Here is a 20,715-nt window from a genome sequence, read left to right as displayed (position 1 = left end):
TGCATTCACTCAAAAAGCTCCATTCACTCCTATGTGTATTGTGAGTGTATTTTTCTGCAAATGCATTCAAGTGTCAAAAGTGTGGAGAATAACAGGGCGCAGAAAAACGCCTCGGGTTAAATCATGTGATCATCACTCCTGTCTTCCACCCTGAGCTTTTTCGGAACCAACAGAGAGAATAGACGGATCGACTTTGTGCTCTTGTCTCAGCATGGAGCGGTCCCGACCGGCTGCACAGTCCCGAGCACACCGCTTCCAGCCCCGGAGACCCACAGACATTATGATGGGCGGCAGTCGCAAATCAAAGCAACTTCCCCTTCTCTGTGCCACGGAGCGAGATGGGGAACCGATGCTCAAAAAGAGTCGACCCTGCTTCAACAATTTGACGACATGAAGCAGATAAACAGCTTCATAAAGACAAGGTTTGTTCACGGCGGTGGCGTTAATTCCCCATAATGGCGTTCATTCATCACCATCCTGTCTATAGCTGATAACAGCCCCGGGCGCTCTCCGTGCAATTTATAAACGGATATTAATAACAACAAGACATAACTAACACAATCACACAGAGATATAGAAACGCCGGCTCTAGCGTTCATTGTGACCCCTATTCAAGTCACATATCCAGCAGCGGAGCAACATTTCCACATCGGACAGCTGCTTTTCAGGACAGTAAAGATCACACACACTCAAAAAAAGCAGACATTCACACGCGAAAAAGAGAAAGATAACTCACATTCTGTCTCCGGGAACAAGCAGGCGACTCTCCACCATCATATCGGGCAGAAAATCCAGATTGTAGGATGAAGTCATGTTGCCTGCCTGCCCTGTGTGTGTGTGTGTGTGTGTGTGTGTGTGTGTGTGTGTGTGTGTGTGTGTGTGTGTGTGTGTGTGTGGTGTGTGTGTGTGTGTGTGTGTGTGTGTGTGTGTGTGTGTGTGTGTGTGTGTGTGTGTGTGTGTGTGTGTGTGTGTGTGTGTGTGTGTGCGTGTGTGTGCGTACAGTATCTTGTGTGTGTGCGCCTCCGCCGCGGTGCGCCCTGCCTGATAAATAAAAAGGAGCGTCGCTCTCGCCCAAACTGCGCCTGGCCGCGGAGACGGAGAGGGACAGGTGCAAGAGCCGAGGCCTCCCTAAAGGCAGTGTAGCCAGCCGTACACACTCTGTCCGCATCCAGCAGTTGTCACATTCTCCACCTCCTCGCTCCCATTCGCTTCTCCTGCCTCTCTTCCGCCGGTCCTGTCTGAGATTTCGCTCTGCAACAGCGCAACTGACGGACCGTTGGAGAACCAGGTGTCGATCTGGGGAGGCGTGGCGCATAACGCTGCAGCTGATCTTTAACTATTAGGTCTCCTCAGCCATAGCTGTCTCTAACCGCTGTGTCTTTAACCATTAGCCTTCATTATTGCCACACTCGTCTTAAAAAAACAAGGCTTCAATTATTTAGGCTACTAAGATGTTCCTCACTCGCCTTCAAACACAATGTGTTCACTTATTTAAGACTCAAACTGTCCTCCCTGGAGGATTTGTATTATCTCCCTGACCTAGGTCACAGCCCTGTTTTCTGCCTGACCACCCGCTAAATACAATGCACAATCATGATTCAGAGCATATAAAAGGCAGACTGAGAATATAATATCACACATGCTTCAGTATTTCGACTTCATAAAAGCATGGCCAGTGAGGTGATTTACAATCCAATGAGTTTGCCAAATTTGGAGAGGTGCAATTACGCATGGGGAGAGCTTGGTAATAATGAACCAGCCCATAATTTAGCTGCACATTTGCTGACTCTATTTTACGCCGCGTTAATTGTGTGGATGCAGTGTGCCTCACTGTGGAACGGGAATGTGCTTGAATGCACCCCTGTACCAGGTTGTCCCACTTCCTCCCTCCTCTGTGGGAGACATGAGGGGAGGCACTCTAGTAAAAATAATGAGCCTCTCTTAGACTGAGAGAGGCGGCTCTCTGGGGGAAGAATATGAGTATCTGGGTCAATGGTAAAAAAGAAAAAGTGCTCAGTATGCACACATTCAGCTGGTTAAGTGTATGGCGTGGGTGGGACTTGGCCCACGGCTCTGCTGGGGGGTCAGTCTACATGTTTGCTTGCAAGGAGCGAGGTCATAGTATGGATGGGAAAAGCTGATCCTACATCAGCCCCCGAGGGCTCGCAGTGTCCCAGGAGTGGGGACGATGTTGCATGTTTCACCGCACTTGACCCTTCTTCACAGAAAGGGGCTGTCCAGGACATTATTAACCAACTGCTGCAATGTACTGAGTTCCCATCATCACAGGCTTTCCTGTTTCAGGACTGAATGTGATGCTAATGGCTGCTGCTTTAGGTGAACCCAAAGTGATTACAGATTCACACAAGGCAGCAATGCAATAAGACATCACAATAATTCATGCACGCATTTCCCTGCTTGTTTCCAACAGATTTTTGAAATCCTTGCTTTATCTAAACCGAGTCATTTATCCAAACAGCAGCCGTATCAGTTCAATCATTGTCTTCTGCTCATTATTGTTCTGTTCACAAAAATCAAACGTCCCACAATTATATTTCCTATTAACTCCTATGGAATAAAAGCATGCAAACATAGTTTTAGCTATAAAACACGTGAAACAAGTGCAAAAAAAAATGTTTTTTTTTACTCATTCCTGTAGCACTATAGTCTTCATTGGAATCACTTTAGGAATAGTACCAATGCAAATAACCATTGACAATGCTTTCTTGTGACATATACAACCTTTTTTTCTTGGGACATATGTAAGACACATATAAACCATGGAAATTAATTACTACATGAGAAGCTTTAATAATAATTGTGGTTAATGATAGGAGGTAGCAAAATAACTGAATGTGCATGTTGCTCTGTGTTTGCCAGAAGCTTAGGAACACCTGTCTCACCATGAGCAGACGTGTCTGCTGTTGAAGCGAAAATGCAGCGGGTAGAGCATGTTCGCGTGCTAAACAATCATGCAATCAAATGTTCTCATTTGCTTTCGAAATTCCAAACAAATCCGTTCCTCCTGTTCGCTAAAACAAAATGCGTCCATCCATTAATAAAACATGCACATTCTCAATGTTCTATGTAGTCATGTGAAACCGTCAGATTTAATATGCAATTTGTGTTGCAGCTGTTTTAATATTGCATTTAATATGATACATGTGTTTGTTAGCATGTGTGCAGCTATGTGAACACTGCAGTGGATCTGCTCTGCACATCGAGGTGAAAAGGCTCGGATTTGAAAAGCAAGTCATTTTGGCCTCAAGATCAACATTTATGGAGTATCTTCAAGGATCCTGCATTGACTACAATGACATATACTTCCATCCAGATAATACTCAATGCTGACCAACAGATTGTTGTAAATGTAACAGTAAGGTCGATGCTGAATAAATCCTGCCTTTGTGTACTCCATATAATAACGCAGCCTTGCATTGGTTAATAATGGAAGCTTTTTTCCGTGGACCTTCGTGCACTCATGTAATATGCACTGAATGGCAAGAGGACATACATAAGTTGGTCTGACATAATTAAAACATTTTTAAAAATCTGCCTATTACTTACTGTACTTGCTTGAAATTATTTCGTTCCATTATGAAAGATGTATGCAAGAACTTTTGAACATGCATGTACATAATAGGCTATGCCACAAAGACAGAAAACAGCAATATTTAGTGAGAAATCCTCACATTTGAAAAGCTGAACCTTTTTGTATGGCTTAAAGGGGACCTATTATGCAAAATGCACTTTTGTACGTCTTTTATACATGAATATGTGTCCCCGGTGTGTCAGGGAACTCACCAAGTGTCAGCAAACACAACCCTCTCTTTTTTCCTCCATACCTAAATCTCTAAAAAACGGGGCTGCAACGGATCTGATACTGACCGATACAGATTTGAAATATCTCTGACGTCAGAAACGATGAGCTCCGCCTATATGGGCAACTCTCCACCTATCAGGAGGAGACAGCCATGGCCATTGCCATTCGAAAGTGCTGGAGACGCTGTAGTACATAATTATGCCAGAGGCGGCTGGCTTCCCTTGCCTCATAATCCAATCAAATCAAATCCAATCAAATCGCATCAAATCGCATCAACTTAGTGTTGCAGTGACGCGTCCTAAAATCCGGAAGTAAGCTGCGCTCGGTTTCCCTCGACAAAAAAGCAATGGGATTTCTCCATAGGATTTAGGAAAATAGCTCGAAATAAGGTCAGTGGAAACGAACCTGTTAGATAAATGCACGTTTTGTTCAGTCGGATAATATCCAGGTCTACCCTACTTTTATAATTTGAAATCTAATCGATAGAAGATAGATAGCGTCACTGCACCACTCTCACCACCGTTAGAAAGTAGCAAGCAACTAAGCAAGTGTAATTATGGAGGGTGGAGATTTGGAGTATTTATTCAAAAATAATTGTACTAAAGTTCCGCTAGAGCAGCAACAACAAATACAATCTGATGACAGGCCAATTCCCAAACTGGAGCTGGGTACAGCGAGGAACAAAGGAGCAAATCGGACGTAAAACGTTAAAGGTCTCCTGATTTAGTTTGTGAATGAATGCTTATTAGAGTTTCGGCTGGAGAGTGCGTGCGGATCTGTCCGTTAGATAACAGGCTAACAGTCCTGCATCTGTATGATACAAATGTCTGTAAAATGATACCGGGTGCTGTAATCACTCATCTGGTTAAGTTATTACATTGACCACCACACCCCCGGCCCAAAAGAAAGGACGTATTATTGGCTTCCCCTATTTTTTTCCCCACGCCACGCTACTGGTTGCAACCCAAGTAAACATCTGTTCAGTCTCTTCAAAACAAAACCATCTTGCTTAATTTTCAACGTTTCCTAAAGACCTGATGCTATCAGAAACTGAAATATCACATTCTGTGGGATTACTAAAAAATACTTGAATTTTCTCATAGACTTCTATACAATCAGTCGCAACCACTGGAGTCGCCACCTGTTGAATAGTATTAAGGATACTGTACCAGGATTTGTCTTCGTTTTTTCAAATAATTTCAAAAGATTCACAACATGAACATCATACTAAATTTTAAAATACTTGGATTTTCTCATAGACTTCTATACAATCAGTTGCAACCAATGGAGACCCCACCTGCTGGATATTAGTGAGAATGCAAGTACATTTAATGTATCACCTTTCTAACCTATAGAAGATGGGGCTTGGTCCATTTCCAAGCTGCCCCCAACAGAAAAGCATCCTTGAGCCTAATTTCTACTCAAATATATAGTGGACGTAACATACATTGTGTTGTACTGTATCTTCCCGCTATGGTTGCTGTTGTTCTGCCCTTTTCTCACCCTCAGCTATCCTCTCTCTTCACCCTAGGGCCCCTTGCTCTCCCAGATCCCCCCCATGGCAAGGTCTCCCTCCAACCTCCCATGCTCCCATTCTTCTCTTTCTTTCTCGCCTCTTCTCTCTGTCTAGTTATTTCTATCTTCTCACCACCTTAATCTCTCTCACCTCAGTCTGTGGGGCTCAGTTGCCTGAACAACAAAAATCGATCACTTAGAAAGGAGGAGAGGGGAGGGGGGCAGAGAAGGAGGAGCAGACAAGGCGGGGTGAGGAAAAAGCGACAGGACGAAAAAATAGGTGGTCTTTCATAGCGAATTAAAACAAATAAAGCCTTTAAAGCAGCCTCTATGTTATCTCAGACACTGTAGAAAGTGTCTCTATGCTTCCTTGCTTATACCCAGAGGAGAGGAGGATTGTGGTAGCCTGATGGTGCCGTCTTTTCACACGTGAATATTTAATGAAGAGCTCATGAATAATTCAGAATAGCAAGCAGCTGCGTTTGAGCCTAAGTGGACATGTGAGGACCAGACTGACCCCGACTGCTAACGTTCATCCACAGCGCTCACACAAGACACGTAAAACACATCCGGATAGTGTGTAATCTACACTACATGTGTGTTGTGTGTGTGTGGTGTGTGTGTGTGTGTGGTGTGTGTGTGTGTGTGTGTGTGTGTGTGTGTGGTGTGTGTGTGTGTGTGTGTGTGTGTGTGTGTGTGTGTGTGTGTGTGTGTTTGTAGTTGAATCACTTCTTAAATGAAAGGAAGACACAGGGCATCCAAATCTAGTCTCTCTTCTCTACTTTCCTATTCTGTCAAGACTGAAAACCAACAAAAACAAAGATGGAGTACTCCCCCACACCTCTCTCTAACACTCTCTCCATCACTCTCACTGCCACTCAACTGGTTCAATATTCAAATCTCATTCCCATATTTTCCCCCAGCCCTCCTCTCTCTCCTCCATTTTCATGCCCTTTTCATGTGTCTTGTTGGCCTCTCCTCCAATCACTCACCCCATCCCTCCCTCTCTTCTCCTTTTGTAGGAATCCTTGCTGGACTCTCTTAGGCTAGGACACCATGTTCCAGGTTAACATGGATTCTCAGATTTACCTGTGGGGCTGCAGCCTCTAAATGCTCGCTGACCTGTTTTACACGCACTATGACACAATACACAAACCCCAGCAGACTGATTTATCTGCTCAATGCTCTTTATTAAATTGTGTTTGAATGTCTATTTTCATTTGATGTGCTGTGTAAACATGAAAGCTGATCATCAACCTCCAATACCCTTTAGTGAACATGTTCAGGTTGTGCATATTTCACAGTATTTAAAGGGGACCTATCATGCAAAATGCACTTTGTACGTCTTTTATACATGAATATGTGTCCGGTGTTCCAGGGAACTCACCAAGTGTCAGAAAACACAACCCTCTCTATTTTCCTCCATACCCAAATCTCTAAAAAAGGGGCTGCAACGGATCTGATACAGACTGATCCAGATTTGAACACTGTCCTGACGTCAGGACGGTGGCGCTAGCTATTGGTCAATTCTCCACCTATCAGGGGAATGAGAGGTTGGGCCACGGCCGGCCATTGCTGCTCGAAAGCGCGGAGACGCTGTAGTACATATGCCAGGCCTGTAAGTGGCGCGTGTAGTCTGCCACAAAAGCAGCGAAGAAGACTTCCCTTGCATGGTTGCCATGGTTGCCCTTCTGTTTATTCTCCGCTGTGGCTTTTTCTCCCTCCCCGAGGCAAGCCTTTGCTCCTCCTGCTTTAAAACAAATGAATAATGACTCTATATAATCATATGTGCGGGATAATGTGCAGCGACACGGTCATTATGGGGAAACGAACACCGACAGGCCGATCAGGAGCCCGACGCGAAGCCCGCGGATCTAGATCGGCATGAAAGGCACATTATGCAATGTGCAATGTGCACATTATCCCGCTTATTACATGGCCACATTCTCAACAAAGTAACGACATGACTCCCAATATTAATTGAAATGCTTTTATGGATTTAGAAAATTATTTTATTGATTTAAAAAATGGTTGTATTGATTTAAATTGACATGCATCCGCTAAGAAAAATAGTCCGTTGTTTCCGTTTGAACTACGTAGCAACGGCAGGAACTGCTTCGATAGTTTGAGGAGCTTTTTGATTACAGATTTGAAAACATTGTTGCTTGCTTTAAAAGTAGCACAATTAATTATGTCAAACCTTGGAAAGTATCTAGATATCCCTGCCCTAATGCCAAAGTAACTTCCAACTCCCCTCTCCTGCAGGGGGGCGTGGTCAGCTGCAGCTCACAGAATCAGCCCCCTGCAAAAACAGGGCTGCAAAGAGCAAATAGAGCGAAATGAGGCATGGCTAAAATGCAGGATCTGTTTGGTATTTTGAAAAAAATATATATATATACTTTATATAGGTATTGCCGTACAATATATGTTTCAAATATAGCATGATAGGTCCACTTTAAATTCAGTAAATGGCTTTTTTTTCACATGACATCTCAAAATGGCATCATGATTGGAACTATAAGATGATATAATTCCTTTGTTGTCATTGCACCAGGTACAACAACATTATAAAAGGAACCCTTAATTTTCACATATCAACTTTTGTGCTCAAAAAATAACTTGTATTCATATTGAATGATTTTATAGTTGTTGAAAGGGTTAAAAATGATAAAAACCTTCCCGGGCATCTGACCCTGATTCACACACACACATTTTGACAAGCACACATTTACACACACTTTTGTGTTACAAGACATTCAGATCAAGAACTGTTAAGCAGATACCCCCCGACCTGCTCACTGACCCTCACACACTAATGCCTGCATCGGTGGTAGACATGACTTAAAGTGTGTATATGTCTCTCTCCCCCACCCCCCCCACACACACTTGATTTCCTCTGCCCCTGAAGAGGCCTCCTGGCTATACTATGTGCTGCTGTCTGCTAGTTGTCATGCTGTCTGCTAGACTGGACTGGACAGCGTTAAACCATAGAGGGAAAACTTGTATCTCCAAAACTCTCACCATGACTCTGACCTGGTTTGTCTCAAGCACCGTGTTCTTCAGGGTCCATCCTGTGGGATTTTAAAGGAACTGATCACGCTGAGTTTAGTCAGGGTTTTTACAACCCTATAGCAGACTATGGAATGCTTTGAAGTTTAAAGTTGCAGCTTTAGCCTAAAGCGCTACGTGATAAAATAACTTTTATGGGGGTTCTCCACAGAATACCTGTGTTGTAGTTAAGCTCAACACAATGTAGTAAAGCACTAAGCCAACTTCTGGAGCCTTTAAAATGCCTTACATCTTCAATGTCCTATTGATACTGGCGGGAAGTTATAGTGTGATGGCACATTTCTTTTTTTATAAACAAAAACTATTTTAAAGAAAGATTGTAACTGTATGTGAGCCTACAGTTATGAGTTCTGATAGTTTAGGCAAAATTATCAAAGTCGGTAAAGGTTCATTTCAAAAGTATTTTTCACCGGTAAGAGTGACAGCAGCGAGCAGATTTTGTCTATTCTTAAATTCAAAACTGATGCCATTTGGGGACACTGATATACAAAACTCAGAAAAAAAGAAATCCAACACATAGGCAAACTCCCGTTAGAAGCGTTTGGCATGACAGAATCAATACAAACTGTAACAGATATTCTATATTTTGAGATACAGGGAAATAACACGCAGGTAAAGTGCAGTCCAGACCTACAATGGAGCAGGACATGAATGCAGTCCTTCTGAATTGAACAGTGAACCCCAAAGCTGCTCTCAGTCGTACATTGTGCAGTGATTTCTCCTCTCAATGCAAATGGAGGATGGAGGGATATTCTCCGGCCACTCAAAAACACTGTACGCTCCACCTGCAGTGCAGCGGAGCGCGCTCCACTGTAATTGGCCATCGCATCGGTGACAGAGAGGGGCCCTCCATTCATCACTGCCCCCCTCTCACTCGTCTCTCTCTGCACCTTCCAACGCCAACTCAGACCAATCTCTCCCTCACTTTCCATTTTCTCCCCCCTCTGCCTTCGCCCCACCCCTCCACCTCTGTCCCTCTTCTCCTCCCTCTCCTCCTCCTCCCTCTCCTCATTAAAGTGGGACCCAGGCAGTAGCGGTCACTGCCTCTCATTTATTTTCATTTGAAACTGGTGCAGCTCCACTGATCCTCTGGGGCTGCAGGAGAGAGAGCAGGATGGTGTTATTCTGATAACAACTGACCACACACACACACACACACACACACACACCCACACCACACACACCACACCACCACGCACGCACGCACCACACACACACACGCGAAAAGTACACGTCCCACCGTCCGGGACGTGTTATTTACAATATCGGACAAGTAGATCTTTCAATTGACTTGTCCGGCGGACAAGTGACGTTTTTCGGCCTGATTTATTGACAAATTATTGATACATTCAGTTTACAAAAGGCAGAACTCATTCGCAAATGGTCCGTGTCCGCCATTGTTCGTTTAGAAGTGTTAGTTTCGGTTCTGCTTGTAGATTCCTAAGGAAATGCATCTCGCCGTTTTCTGTACAGTTAGACGGGGGTGGGGCGGGGCGGGTGGGAAGTGTAGCACAGTGGCCGGGTTCAAACTAGGTTCCGAGTAGGAACAAATAACAATTGTCCGGTAGGGATTAATAAGAGTTGTGAGGACAGGAGGCGAGGCCGAGCCCCGCGGACTGCAGCTCTCTCATATGCTCCGTATCAGCTGATCGCTGCACGGTGCAGCTCAGCGTCTCTCTCTCTTTCTACACACAGCGCATCCGCTGCCTGTTTGACAGCCTCATCTTTGTCAAATTTTCTTATGTTCTTTCTCTAACACGTAATGAAGGTTATTAAGCGTTTTAGCTCCTATGTTGTTAATATTGACCGCCATTTCCTTTATGAAGTGAAGCAGCCTCCCTGTCTGTGTCCTCGCGCTGTCCTCACATCCCCGGACCCCCAGACTCGGAGGAGCACAGGGATGTCAGTATTGTTTATGAAGCAGGGTGTAGAAAGTACATTATTGAAATAGAAATTCTATTTATTTACTTTTACAAACAGTGAGCAGCTGGGCAGCTGCAGCATGTGTATTGCAGGACATGTGTAAGCGTGCAAGCGTCTTTGAGTTGTAGAAAAGCGCTAGGCCTATACTGTAGGCTATACATATAATGTATTATTATTATTAGGTTATGTCCTATGTGTTGGACATGTGTGGTTGGACTCTGTCTCACAGGCAGGTTGCAGTGTAACATCAGAGGAGACTGGGCCAATTGTACATTCTCAAACTGCACCACTTGGAACTAACTAAACAATGCAGTGATTATTTTTATAGAATTGTATTCAATAACCGTAAGAAATTCAACAGTATGAAGTGATTTGTAAATCGGAATACAGATTTGACTTAATGTTTTCATAAATATATTTTTCTCCCAGTTTGACTTATTTTTACCCTCTCAAAGAACCGGATCGAGAACCGAAAATAACCGGAATCGAAAAGCAGAACCGGAATCGTTAAAATCCAAACGATACCCAACCCTATGTGTAATGCAGTAAAATCTTACCGCTTACTTACGTTGAGCGGTGTCGGAAAAAACCGTGGGAAAATGTAAAACGACGAAGAAGAAGATTCCAGTGGCCCCAATTTTTGTCCATTCTGGACAAGTGAAAAATGTATTCGGACAAGTACATTGCCAAACTCACTTGTCCATGGACAAGTACTCTCTAAAAACTTTTCTCACACTGCATTGCTATGTGCGAGACATCATGTCTAAATACTGTCCGGCCTGCAGCCTCAGAAGTGTAATAATCCCTGAATCTAATAGTTTCAGGATTCAACACAGTGTCGAAGAGGTGAGGGGGTCACAGATTTCCCATAGAGCCAGCGAGTTTAGTCTTCAGAGTTAGAGTAAGAGGGGAAAGCAAAGGGCAGAGGTCCTGCTCCTTTTTTCCTGAATCTCTCACTTTACGTCCTTTCATGTTCCCAGCCCTGCTAAGAATGAATAGAGAGAGATTGGACTGTTAGTTCCACTTAGTTCTCATATGATCTCAGCTAATATTTGACAAGTCTAATGTTATCAGGGCCTGTCAACGTGGGAGTCTCTACAGGAAGGACAGGAAAGGGAAAGAAGCCAGTGGAAGGATGTTAAGAGGAGCAGCATGAATGCAAATGTTACCATTGCTACTGAAGAAATAGTGCCATTTAACGCAAGGACGCAAACAAGTAAATCAAAAGATCACTTCCCCCGAGGGGTTTAATGGGCGGGCGCAAGAGGCGTGTTCGCGTAAATACAAAGTGTCATCTCCATAAGCGCTCTCTGGTTCAACCTGTCCGCCTCGTCCTCGGCTGGGTAAGAGGCCACAGATAGGCCTGTCTAATGCCGCTTCACACATTATTCATAAATCCTTCACTGCGGGGCGGATGTACCCGCAACTGGTGGTGCGAGACGCATCCAGGGGAGGAAGGGAAGGGAGGATGGGAGGGTGATGGCTTCCCTGTCCACCCCCGCTGGTCCTACGCGGGGCCCACGCCGTCACAGCCGCTGACACTGATTAATGAGAAAGCCTTCTCATCACCGTAACATCGAGGTAATAGACTACTACATGAGAAGGCAATGGATGGAGGCTCTGCAGGGTGACGTGCACGCCCCAGACTCATACAATGCTTGAATCTGAGTCATTTTGTGATTCATGCCGTTGTATAATGGGAAACACTTTTTTTGATCTCATATTGTGCCTCTGTTATACATCGGTGAAACAGAATGAGGATTTTTGGGTTGTTTAGTGCTGGGTATAGGTTGAAAAAATGACAATATCAGTATTGTTAAAGTGTTGCCAATACCAATGGAGCCTTCCTTTGATACCCATCTTGTGATTGGAATGCAACCAACACCGAGTAGAGCCAAACATTATGACCGTTGTCTGGAAATGAATGAAGAAAGTCATTTTTTCATGAATTTGAAACATTATTTTTAGCCACAATGGATAAACTACGTAGTATTTAACAACAGAAAAGGGATGTGACATAGTAGTGTGATAGTGACACAAAGTATGGCTGTGGTACTATATATAAATATAATATAAATATGTATATAGTGCTATAGAGCTAACTATCGTACTGCAACTGTAGTAACTTCTACATTCTATAACAGTCTTTTTTCAGAGAATTATAGTCTAAGGTAAAACAGTGGGTTGAGTCTACGATCAGTAGACTAAAAAACAGTATTTTATAGTGAGTCAACTGAAGTTCATTTCCAGCTGCATATTTATGCAGTATCCTTAAATGTTTTGAATTATGAGTCTAAATCCGTTTTTCACAACACCACCCACACACAAACAAACAAACAAACAAACACGTATTCCCCCTTCATTACGTTAGTTCCATTCTTTTACACCATGACTCATCACCACAAAGTCAAGTGTAGCATCCCAAAACACACTGTGGATGTACGGGGAACAAATACCTACACAGAAAGATAAAAGAGACAACTGCAGCAGCACATTGTAACCTATATTTGATCTGGTGGGGAAACACACATGATCCATCAACAAGACGCTGTGAGCTGAGGGGACATAAGTGGGACATGCACTGTGAACAAAAAAAACACATGACCATGATGTTGGGATGAAAACCTCCCTTTGTCCCTGCTCTACACATTCCGGAGCGTAACTGAATTAAAGCAAATCCAATTGAAAAACACGGGATACCGGTCATCCATGCATTCCTGCATTCACTCAAAAAGCTCCATTCACTCCTATGTGTATTGTGAGTGTATTTTTCTGCAAATGCATTCAAGTGTCAAAAGTGTGGAGAATAACAGGGCGCAAAAAACGCCTCGGGTTAAATCATGTGATCATCACTCCTGTCTTCCACCCTGAGCTTTTTCGGAACCAACAGAGAGAATAGACGGATCGACTTTGTGCTCTTGTCTCAGCATGGAGCGGTCCCGACCGGCTGCACAGTCCCGAGCACACCGCTTCCAGCCCCGGAGACCCACAGAACATTATGATGGGCGGCAGTCGCAAAATCAAAGCAACTTCCCCTTCTCTGTGCCAACGGAGCGAGATGGGGGAACCGATGCTCAAAAAGAGTCGACCCTGCTTCAACAATTTGACGACATGAAGCAGATAAACAGCTTCATAAAGACAAGGTTGTTCACGGCGGTGGCGTTAATTCCCCATAATGGCGTTCATTCATCACCATCCTGTCTATAGCTGATAACAGCCCCGGGCGCTCTCCGTGCAATTTATAAACGATATTAATAACAACAAGACATAACTAACACAATCACACAGAGATATAGAACCCGGCTCTAGCGTTCATTGTGACCCCTATTCAGTCACATATCCAGCAGCGGAGGCAACATTTCCACATCGGACAGGCTGCTTTGTTATGGACAGTAAAGATCACACACACTCAAACAAAAAGCAGACATTCACACGCGAAAAAGAGAAAGATAACTCACATTCTGTCTCCGGGAACAAGCAGGGCGACTCCCACCATCATATCGGGCAGAAAATCCAGATTGTAGGATGAAGTCATGTTGCCTGCCTGCCCTGTGTGTGTGTGTGGTGTGGGTGTGGTGTGTGGTGTTTGTGTTGTGGTGTGTGTGTGTGTGTGTGTGTGTGTGTGTGTGTGTGTGTGTGTGTGTGTGTGTGTGTGTGTGTGTGTGTGTGTTGAGTGTGTGTGTTGTGTGTGTGTGTGTGTGTGTGTGTGTGCGTGTGTGTGCGTACAGTATCTTGTGGTGTGCGCCTCCGCCGCGGTGCGCCCTGCCTGATAAATAAAAAGGAGCGTCGCTCTCGCCCAAACTGCGCCTGGCCCGCGGAGACGGAGAGGACAGTGCAAGAGCCGAGGCCTCCCTAAAGGCAGTGTAGCCAGCCGTACACACTCTTGTCGCATCCAGCAGTTGTCACATTCTCCACCTCCTCGCTCCCATTCGCTTCTCCTTCCTCTCTTCCGCGGTCCTGTCTGAGATTTCGCTCTGCAAACAGCGCAACTGACGGACCGTTGGAGAACCAGGTGTCGATCTGGGGAGGCGTGGCGCATAACGCTGCAGCTGATCTAACTATTAGGTCTCCTCAGCCATAGCTGTCTCTAACCGCTGTGTCTTTAACCATTAGCCTTTCATTATGCCACACTCGTCTTAAAAAAACAAGGCTTCTCAATTATTTAGGCTACTAAGATGTTCCTCACTCGCCTTCAAACCACAATGTGTCACTTATTTAAGACTCAAACTGTCCTCCCTGGATGGATTTGTATTATCTCCCCTGACCTAGGTCACAGCCCTGTTTTCTGCCTGACCACCCGCTAAATACAATGCACAATCATGATTCAGAGCATATAAAAGGCAGACTGAGAATATAATATCACACATGCTTCAGTATTTCGACTTCATAAAAGCATGGCCAGTGAGGTGATTTACAATCCAATGAGTTTGCCAAATTTTGGAGAGGTGCAATTACGCATGGGGAGAGCTTGGTAATAATGAACCAGCCCATAATTTAGCTGGCACATTTGCTGACTCTATTTTACGCCGCGTTAATTGTGTGGATGCAGTGTGCCTCACTGTGGAACGGGAATGTGCTTGAATGCACCCCTGTACCAGGTTGTCCCACTTCCTCCTCCTCTGTGGGAGAGACATGAGGGGAGGCACTCTAGTAAAAATAATGAGCCTCTCTTAGACTGAGAGAGGCGGCTCTCTGGGGGAAGAATATGAGTATCTGGGTCAATGGTAAAAAAGAAAAAGTGCTCAGTATGCACACATTCAGCTGGTTAAGTGTATGGCGTGGGTGGGACTTGGCCCACGGCTCTGCTGGGGGGTCAGTCTACATGTTTGCTTGCAAGGAGCGAGGTCATAGTATGGATGGGAAAAGCTGATCCTACATCAGCCCCCGAGGGCTCGCAGTGTCCCAGGAGTGGGGACGATGTTGCATGTTTCACCGCACTTGACCCTTCTTCACAGAAGGGGCTGTCCAGGACATTATTAACCAACTGCTGCAATGTACTGAGTTCCCATCATCACAGGCTTTCCTGTTTCAGGACTGAATGTGATGCTAATGGCTGCTGCTTTAGGTGAACCCAAAGTGATTACAGATTCACACAAGGCAGCAATGCAATAAGACATCACAATAATTTCATGCACGCATTTCCCTGCTTGTTTCCAACAGATTTTTGAAATCCTTGCTTTATCTAAACCGAGTCATTTATCCAAACAGCAGCCGTATCAGTTCAATCATTGTCTTCTGCTCATTATTGTTCTGTTCACAAAAATCAAACGTCCCACAATTATATTTCCTATTAACTCCTATGGAATAAAGCATGCAAACATAGTTTTAGCTATAAAACACGTGAAACAAGTGCAAAAAAAAATGTTTTTTTTTACTCATTCCTGTAGCACTATAGTCTTCATTGGAATCACTTTAGGAATAGTACCAATGCAAATAACCATTGACAATGCTTTCTTGTGACATATACAACCTTTTTTTCTTGGGACATATGTAAGACACATATAAACCATGGAAATTAATTACTACATGAGAAGCTTTAATAATAATTGTGGTTAATGATAGGAGGTAGCAAAATATACTGAATGTGCATGTTGCTCTGTGTTTGCCAGAAGCTTAGGAACACCTGTCTCACCATGAGCAGACGTGTCTGCTGTTGAAGCGAAAATGCAGCGGGTAGAGCATGTTCGCGTGCTAAACAATCATGCAATCAAATGTTCTCATTTGCTTTCGAAATTCCAAACAAATCCGTTCCTCCTGTTCGCTAAAACAAAATGCGTCCATCCATTAATAAAACATGCACATTCTCAATGTTCTATGTAGTCATGTGAAACCGTCAGATTTAATATGCATTTGTGTTGCAGCTGTTTTAATATTGCATTTAATATGATACATGTGTTTGTTAGCATGTGTGCAGCTATGTGAACACTGCAGTGGATCTGCTCTGCACATCGAGTGTGAAAAGGCTCGGATTTGAAAAGCAAGTCATTTTGGCCTCAAGATCAACATTTATGGAGTATCTTCAAGGATCCTGCATTGACTACAATGACATATACTTCCATCCAGATAATACTCAATGCTGACCAACAGATTGTTTGTAAATGTAACAGTAAGGTCGATGCTGAATAAATCCTGCCTTGTGTACTCCATATAATAACGCAGCCTTGCATTGGTTAATAATGGAAGCTTTTTTCCGTGGACCTTCGTGCACTCATGTAATATGCACTGAATGGCAAGAGGACATACATAAGTTGGTCTGACATAATTAAAACATTTTAAAAATCTGCCTATTACTTACTGTACTTGCTTGAAATTATTTCGTTCCATTATGAAAGATGTATGCAAGAACTTTTTGAACATGCATGTACATAATAGGCTATGCCACAAAGACAGAAAACAGCAATATTTAGTGAGAAATCCTCACATTTGAAAAGCTGAACCTTTTTGTATGGCTTAAAGGGGACCTATTATGCAAAATGCACTTTTGTACGTCTTTTATACATGAATATGTGTCCCCGGTGTGTCAGGGAACTCACCAAGTGTCAGCAAACACAACCCTCTCTTTTTTCCTCCATACCTAAATCTCTAAAAACGGGGCTGCAACGGATCTGATACTGACCGATACAGATTTGAAATATCTCTGACGTCAGAAACGATGAGCTCCGCCTATATGGGCAACTCTCCACCTATCAGGAGGAGACAGCCATGGCCATTGCCATTCGAAAGTGCTGGAGACGCTGTAGTACATAATTATGCCAGAGGCGGCTGGCTTCCCTTGCCTCATAATCCAATCAAATCAAATCCAATCAAATCGCATCAAATCGCATCAACTTAGTGTTGCAGTGACGCGTCCTAAAATCCGGAAGTAAGCTGCGCTCGGTTTCCCTCGACAAAAAAGCAATGGGATTTCTCCATAGGATTTAGGAAAATAGCTCGAAATAAGGTCAGTGGAAAACGAACCTGTTAGATAAATGCACGTTTTGTTCAGTCGGATAATATCCAGGTCTACCCTACTTTTATAATTTGAAATCTAATCGATAGAAGATAGATAGCGTCACTGCACCACTCTCACCACCGTTAGAAAGTAGCAAGCAACTGAAGCAAGTGTAATTATGGAGGGTGGAGATTTGGAGTATTTATTCAAAAATAATTGTACTAAAGTTCCGCTAGAGCAGCAACAACAAATACAATCTGATGACAGGCCAATTCCCAAACTGGAGCTGGGTACAGCGAGGAACAAAGGAGCAAATCGGACGTAAAACGTTAAAGGTCTCCTGATTTAGTTTGTGAATGAATGCTTATTAGAGTTTCGGCTGGAGAGTGCGTGCGGATCTGTCCGTTAGATAACAGGCTAACAGTCCTGCATCTGTATGATACAAATGTCTGTAAAATGATACCGGGTGCTGTAATCACTCATCTGGTTAAGTTATTACATTGACCACCACACCCCCGGCCCAAAAGAAAGGACGTATTATTGGCTTCCCCTATTTTTTTCCCCACGCCACGCTACTGGTTGCAACCCAAGTAAACATCTGTTCAGTCTCTTCAAAACAAAACCATCTTGCTTAATTTTCAACGTTTCCTAAAGACCTGATGCTATCAGAAACTGAAATATCACATTCTGTGGGATTACTAAAAAATACTTGAATTTTCTCATAGACTTCTATACAATCAGTCGCAACCACTGGAGTCGCCACCTGTTGAATAGTATTAAGGATACTGTACCAGGATTTGTCTTCGTTTTTTCAAATAATTTCAAAAGATTCACAACATGAACATCATACTAAATTTTAAAATACTTGGATTTTCTCATAGACTTCTATACAATCAGTTGCAACCAATGGAGACCCCACCTGCTGGATATTAGTGAGAATGCAAGTACATTTAATGTATCACCTTTCTAACCTATAGAAGATGGGGCTTGGTCCATTTCCAAGCTGCCCCCAACAGAAAAGCATCCTTGAGCCTAATTTCTACTCAAATATATAGTGGACGTAACATACATTGTGTTGTACTGTATCTTCCCGCTATGGTTGCTGTTGTTCTGCCCTTTTCTCACCCTCAGCTATCCTCTCTCTTCACCCTAGGGCCCCTTGCTCTCCCAGATCCCCCCCATGGCAAGGTCTCCCTCCAACCTCCCATGCTCCCATTCTTCTCTTTCTTTCTCGCCTCTTCTCTCTGTCTAGTTATTTCTATCTTCTCACCACCTTAATCTCTCTCACCTCAGTCTGTGGGGCTCAGTTGCCTGAACAACAAAAATCGATCACTTAGAAAGGAGGAGAGGGGAGGGGGGGCAGAGAAGGAGGAGCAGACAAGGCGGGGGTGAGGAAAAAGCGACAGGACGAAAAAATAGGTGGTCTTTCATAGCGAATTAAAACAAATAAAGCCTTTAAAGCAGCCTCTATGTTATCTCAGACACTGTAGAAGTGTCTCTATGCTTCCTTGCTTATACCCAGAGGAGAGGATTGTGGGTAGCTGATGGTGCCGTCTTTTCACACGTGAATATTTAATGAAGAGCTCATGAATAATTCAGAATAGCAAGCAGCTGCGTTTGAGCCTAAGTGGACATGTGAGGACCAGACTGACCCCGACTGCTAACGTTCATCCACAGCGCTCACACAGACACGTAAAACACATCCGGATCAGTGTGTAATCTACACTACATGTGTGTGTGTGTGTGTGTGTGTGTGTGTGTGTGTGTGTGTGTGTGTGTGTGTGTGTGTGTGTGTGTGTGTGTGTGTGTGTGTGTGTGTGTGTGTGTGTGTGTGTGTGTGTGGTGTGTTTGTAGTTGAATCACTTCTTAAATGAAAGGAAGACACAGGCATCCCAATCTAGTCTCTCTTCTCTACTTTCCTATTCTGTCAAGACTGAAAACCAAACAAAAACAAAGATGGAGTACTCCCCCACACCTCTCTCTAACACTCTCTCCATCACTCTCACTGCCACTCACTGTTCAATCTTCAAATCTCATTCCCATATTTTCCCCCAGCCCTCCTCTCTCTCCTCCATTTTCATGCCTTTCATGTGTCTTGTTGCCTCTCCTCCATCACTCACCCCATCCCTCCCTCTCTTCTCCTTTTGTTAGGAATCCTTGCTGGACTCTCTTAGGCTAGGACACCATGTTCCAGTTAACATGGATTCTCAGATTTACCTGTGGGGCTGCAGCCTCTAAATGCTCGCTGACCTGTTTTACACGCACTATGACACAATACACAAACCCCAGCAGACTGATTTATCTGCTCAATGCTCTTTATTAAATTGTGTTTGAAATGTCTATTTTCATTTGATGTGCTGTGTAAACATGAAAGCTGATCATCAACCTCCAATACCCTTTAGTGAACATGTTCAGGTTGTGCATATTTCACAGTATTTAAAGGGGACCTATCATGCAAAATGCACTTTTGTACGTCTTTTATACATGAATATGTGTCTCCGGTGTTCCAGGGAACTCACCAAGTGTCAGAAAACACAACCCTCTCTATTTTCCTCCATACCCAAATCTCTAAAAAAGGGGCTGCAACGGATCTGATACAGACTGATCCAGATATGAACACTGTCCTGACGTCAGGACGGTGGCGCTACAGCTATTGGTCAATTCTCCACCTATCAGGGGAATGAGAGGTTGGGCCACGGCCGGCCATTGCTGCTCGAAAGCGCCAGAGACGCTGTAGTACATATGCCAGGCCTGTAAGTGGCGCCGTAGTCTGCCACAAAAGCAGCGAAGAAGACTTCCCTTGCATGGTTGCCATGGTTGCCCTTCTGTTTATTCTCCGCTGTGGCTCTTTTTCTCCCTCCCCGAGACAAGCGTTTGCGCCTCCTGCTTTAAAACAAATGAATAATGACTCTATATAATCATATGTAAGGGATAATGTGCAGTGACGCGGTCATTATGGGGAAAAGAACACCGACAGGCTGATCTGGAGCCCGACGCGAAGCGGAGGGATCTAGATCGGCATGAAGGCACATTATGCAATGTGCAATGTGCACATTATCCCGCTTATTACATGGCCACATTCTCGACAAAGTAACGACATGACTCCTAATATTAATTGAAATGCTTTTATGGATTTAGAAAATGATTTTATTTATTTAAAAAATAGTTGTATGTATTGATTGAAATTGACATGCATCCGCTAAGAAAAATAGTCCGTTGTTTCTCTTTGAACTAACGTGGCAACGGCAGGAACTGCTTAGATAGTGTTTTTGAGGAGCTTTTTGATTACAGATTTGAAAACATTGTTGCTTGCTTTAACAGTAGCACAATTCATTATATCAAACCTTGGAAAGTATCTAGATATCCCTGCCCTAATGCCAAAAGTAACTGCCAACTCCCCTCTCCTGCAGGGGGGCGTGGTCAGCTGCAGCTCACAGAATCAGCCCCCTGCAAA

At 43.8% G+C, this 20,715-nt stretch overlaps 1 protein-coding gene across 15 annotated transcripts in view; it reads right to left on the bottom strand.

Moving 5' to 3' along the window:
- celf2 (cugbp, Elav-like family member 2) overlaps positions 1 to 20,715 on the bottom strand; it is a 238,387-nt gene that overhangs the window by 142,021 nt on the left and 75,651 nt on the right. For 5 of the 15 annotated variants that reach the window (XM_034075091.2, XM_034075089.2, XM_034075092.2 and 2 more), the window contains exon 1: positions 737 to 862. The exons of 8 other annotated variants lie outside the window; for them this stretch is intronic. In XM_034075091.2, the coding sequence (XP_033930982.1) occupies positions 737 to 813 (77 nt within the window). In that variant the 5' untranslated portion in view covers positions 814 to 862. Of the gene's footprint in view, positions 1 to 736; positions 863 to 20,715 lie in introns of those variants that run through there. 2 more of the 15 variants (XM_034075095.2, XM_034075090.2) reach the window with 1 other exon arrangement.

This window comes from Pseudochaenichthys georgianus, chromosome 23 (genome assembly GCF_902827115.2).
Source record: "Pseudochaenichthys georgianus chromosome 23, fPseGeo1.2, whole genome shotgun sequence".
NCBI classification, from domain to species: Eukaryota; Metazoa; Chordata; class Actinopteri; order Perciformes; family Channichthyidae; genus Pseudochaenichthys; species Pseudochaenichthys georgianus.
Note: the sequence above shows the minus strand (reverse complement) of the source record. Positions and strands in the feature narration are given on the sequence as shown.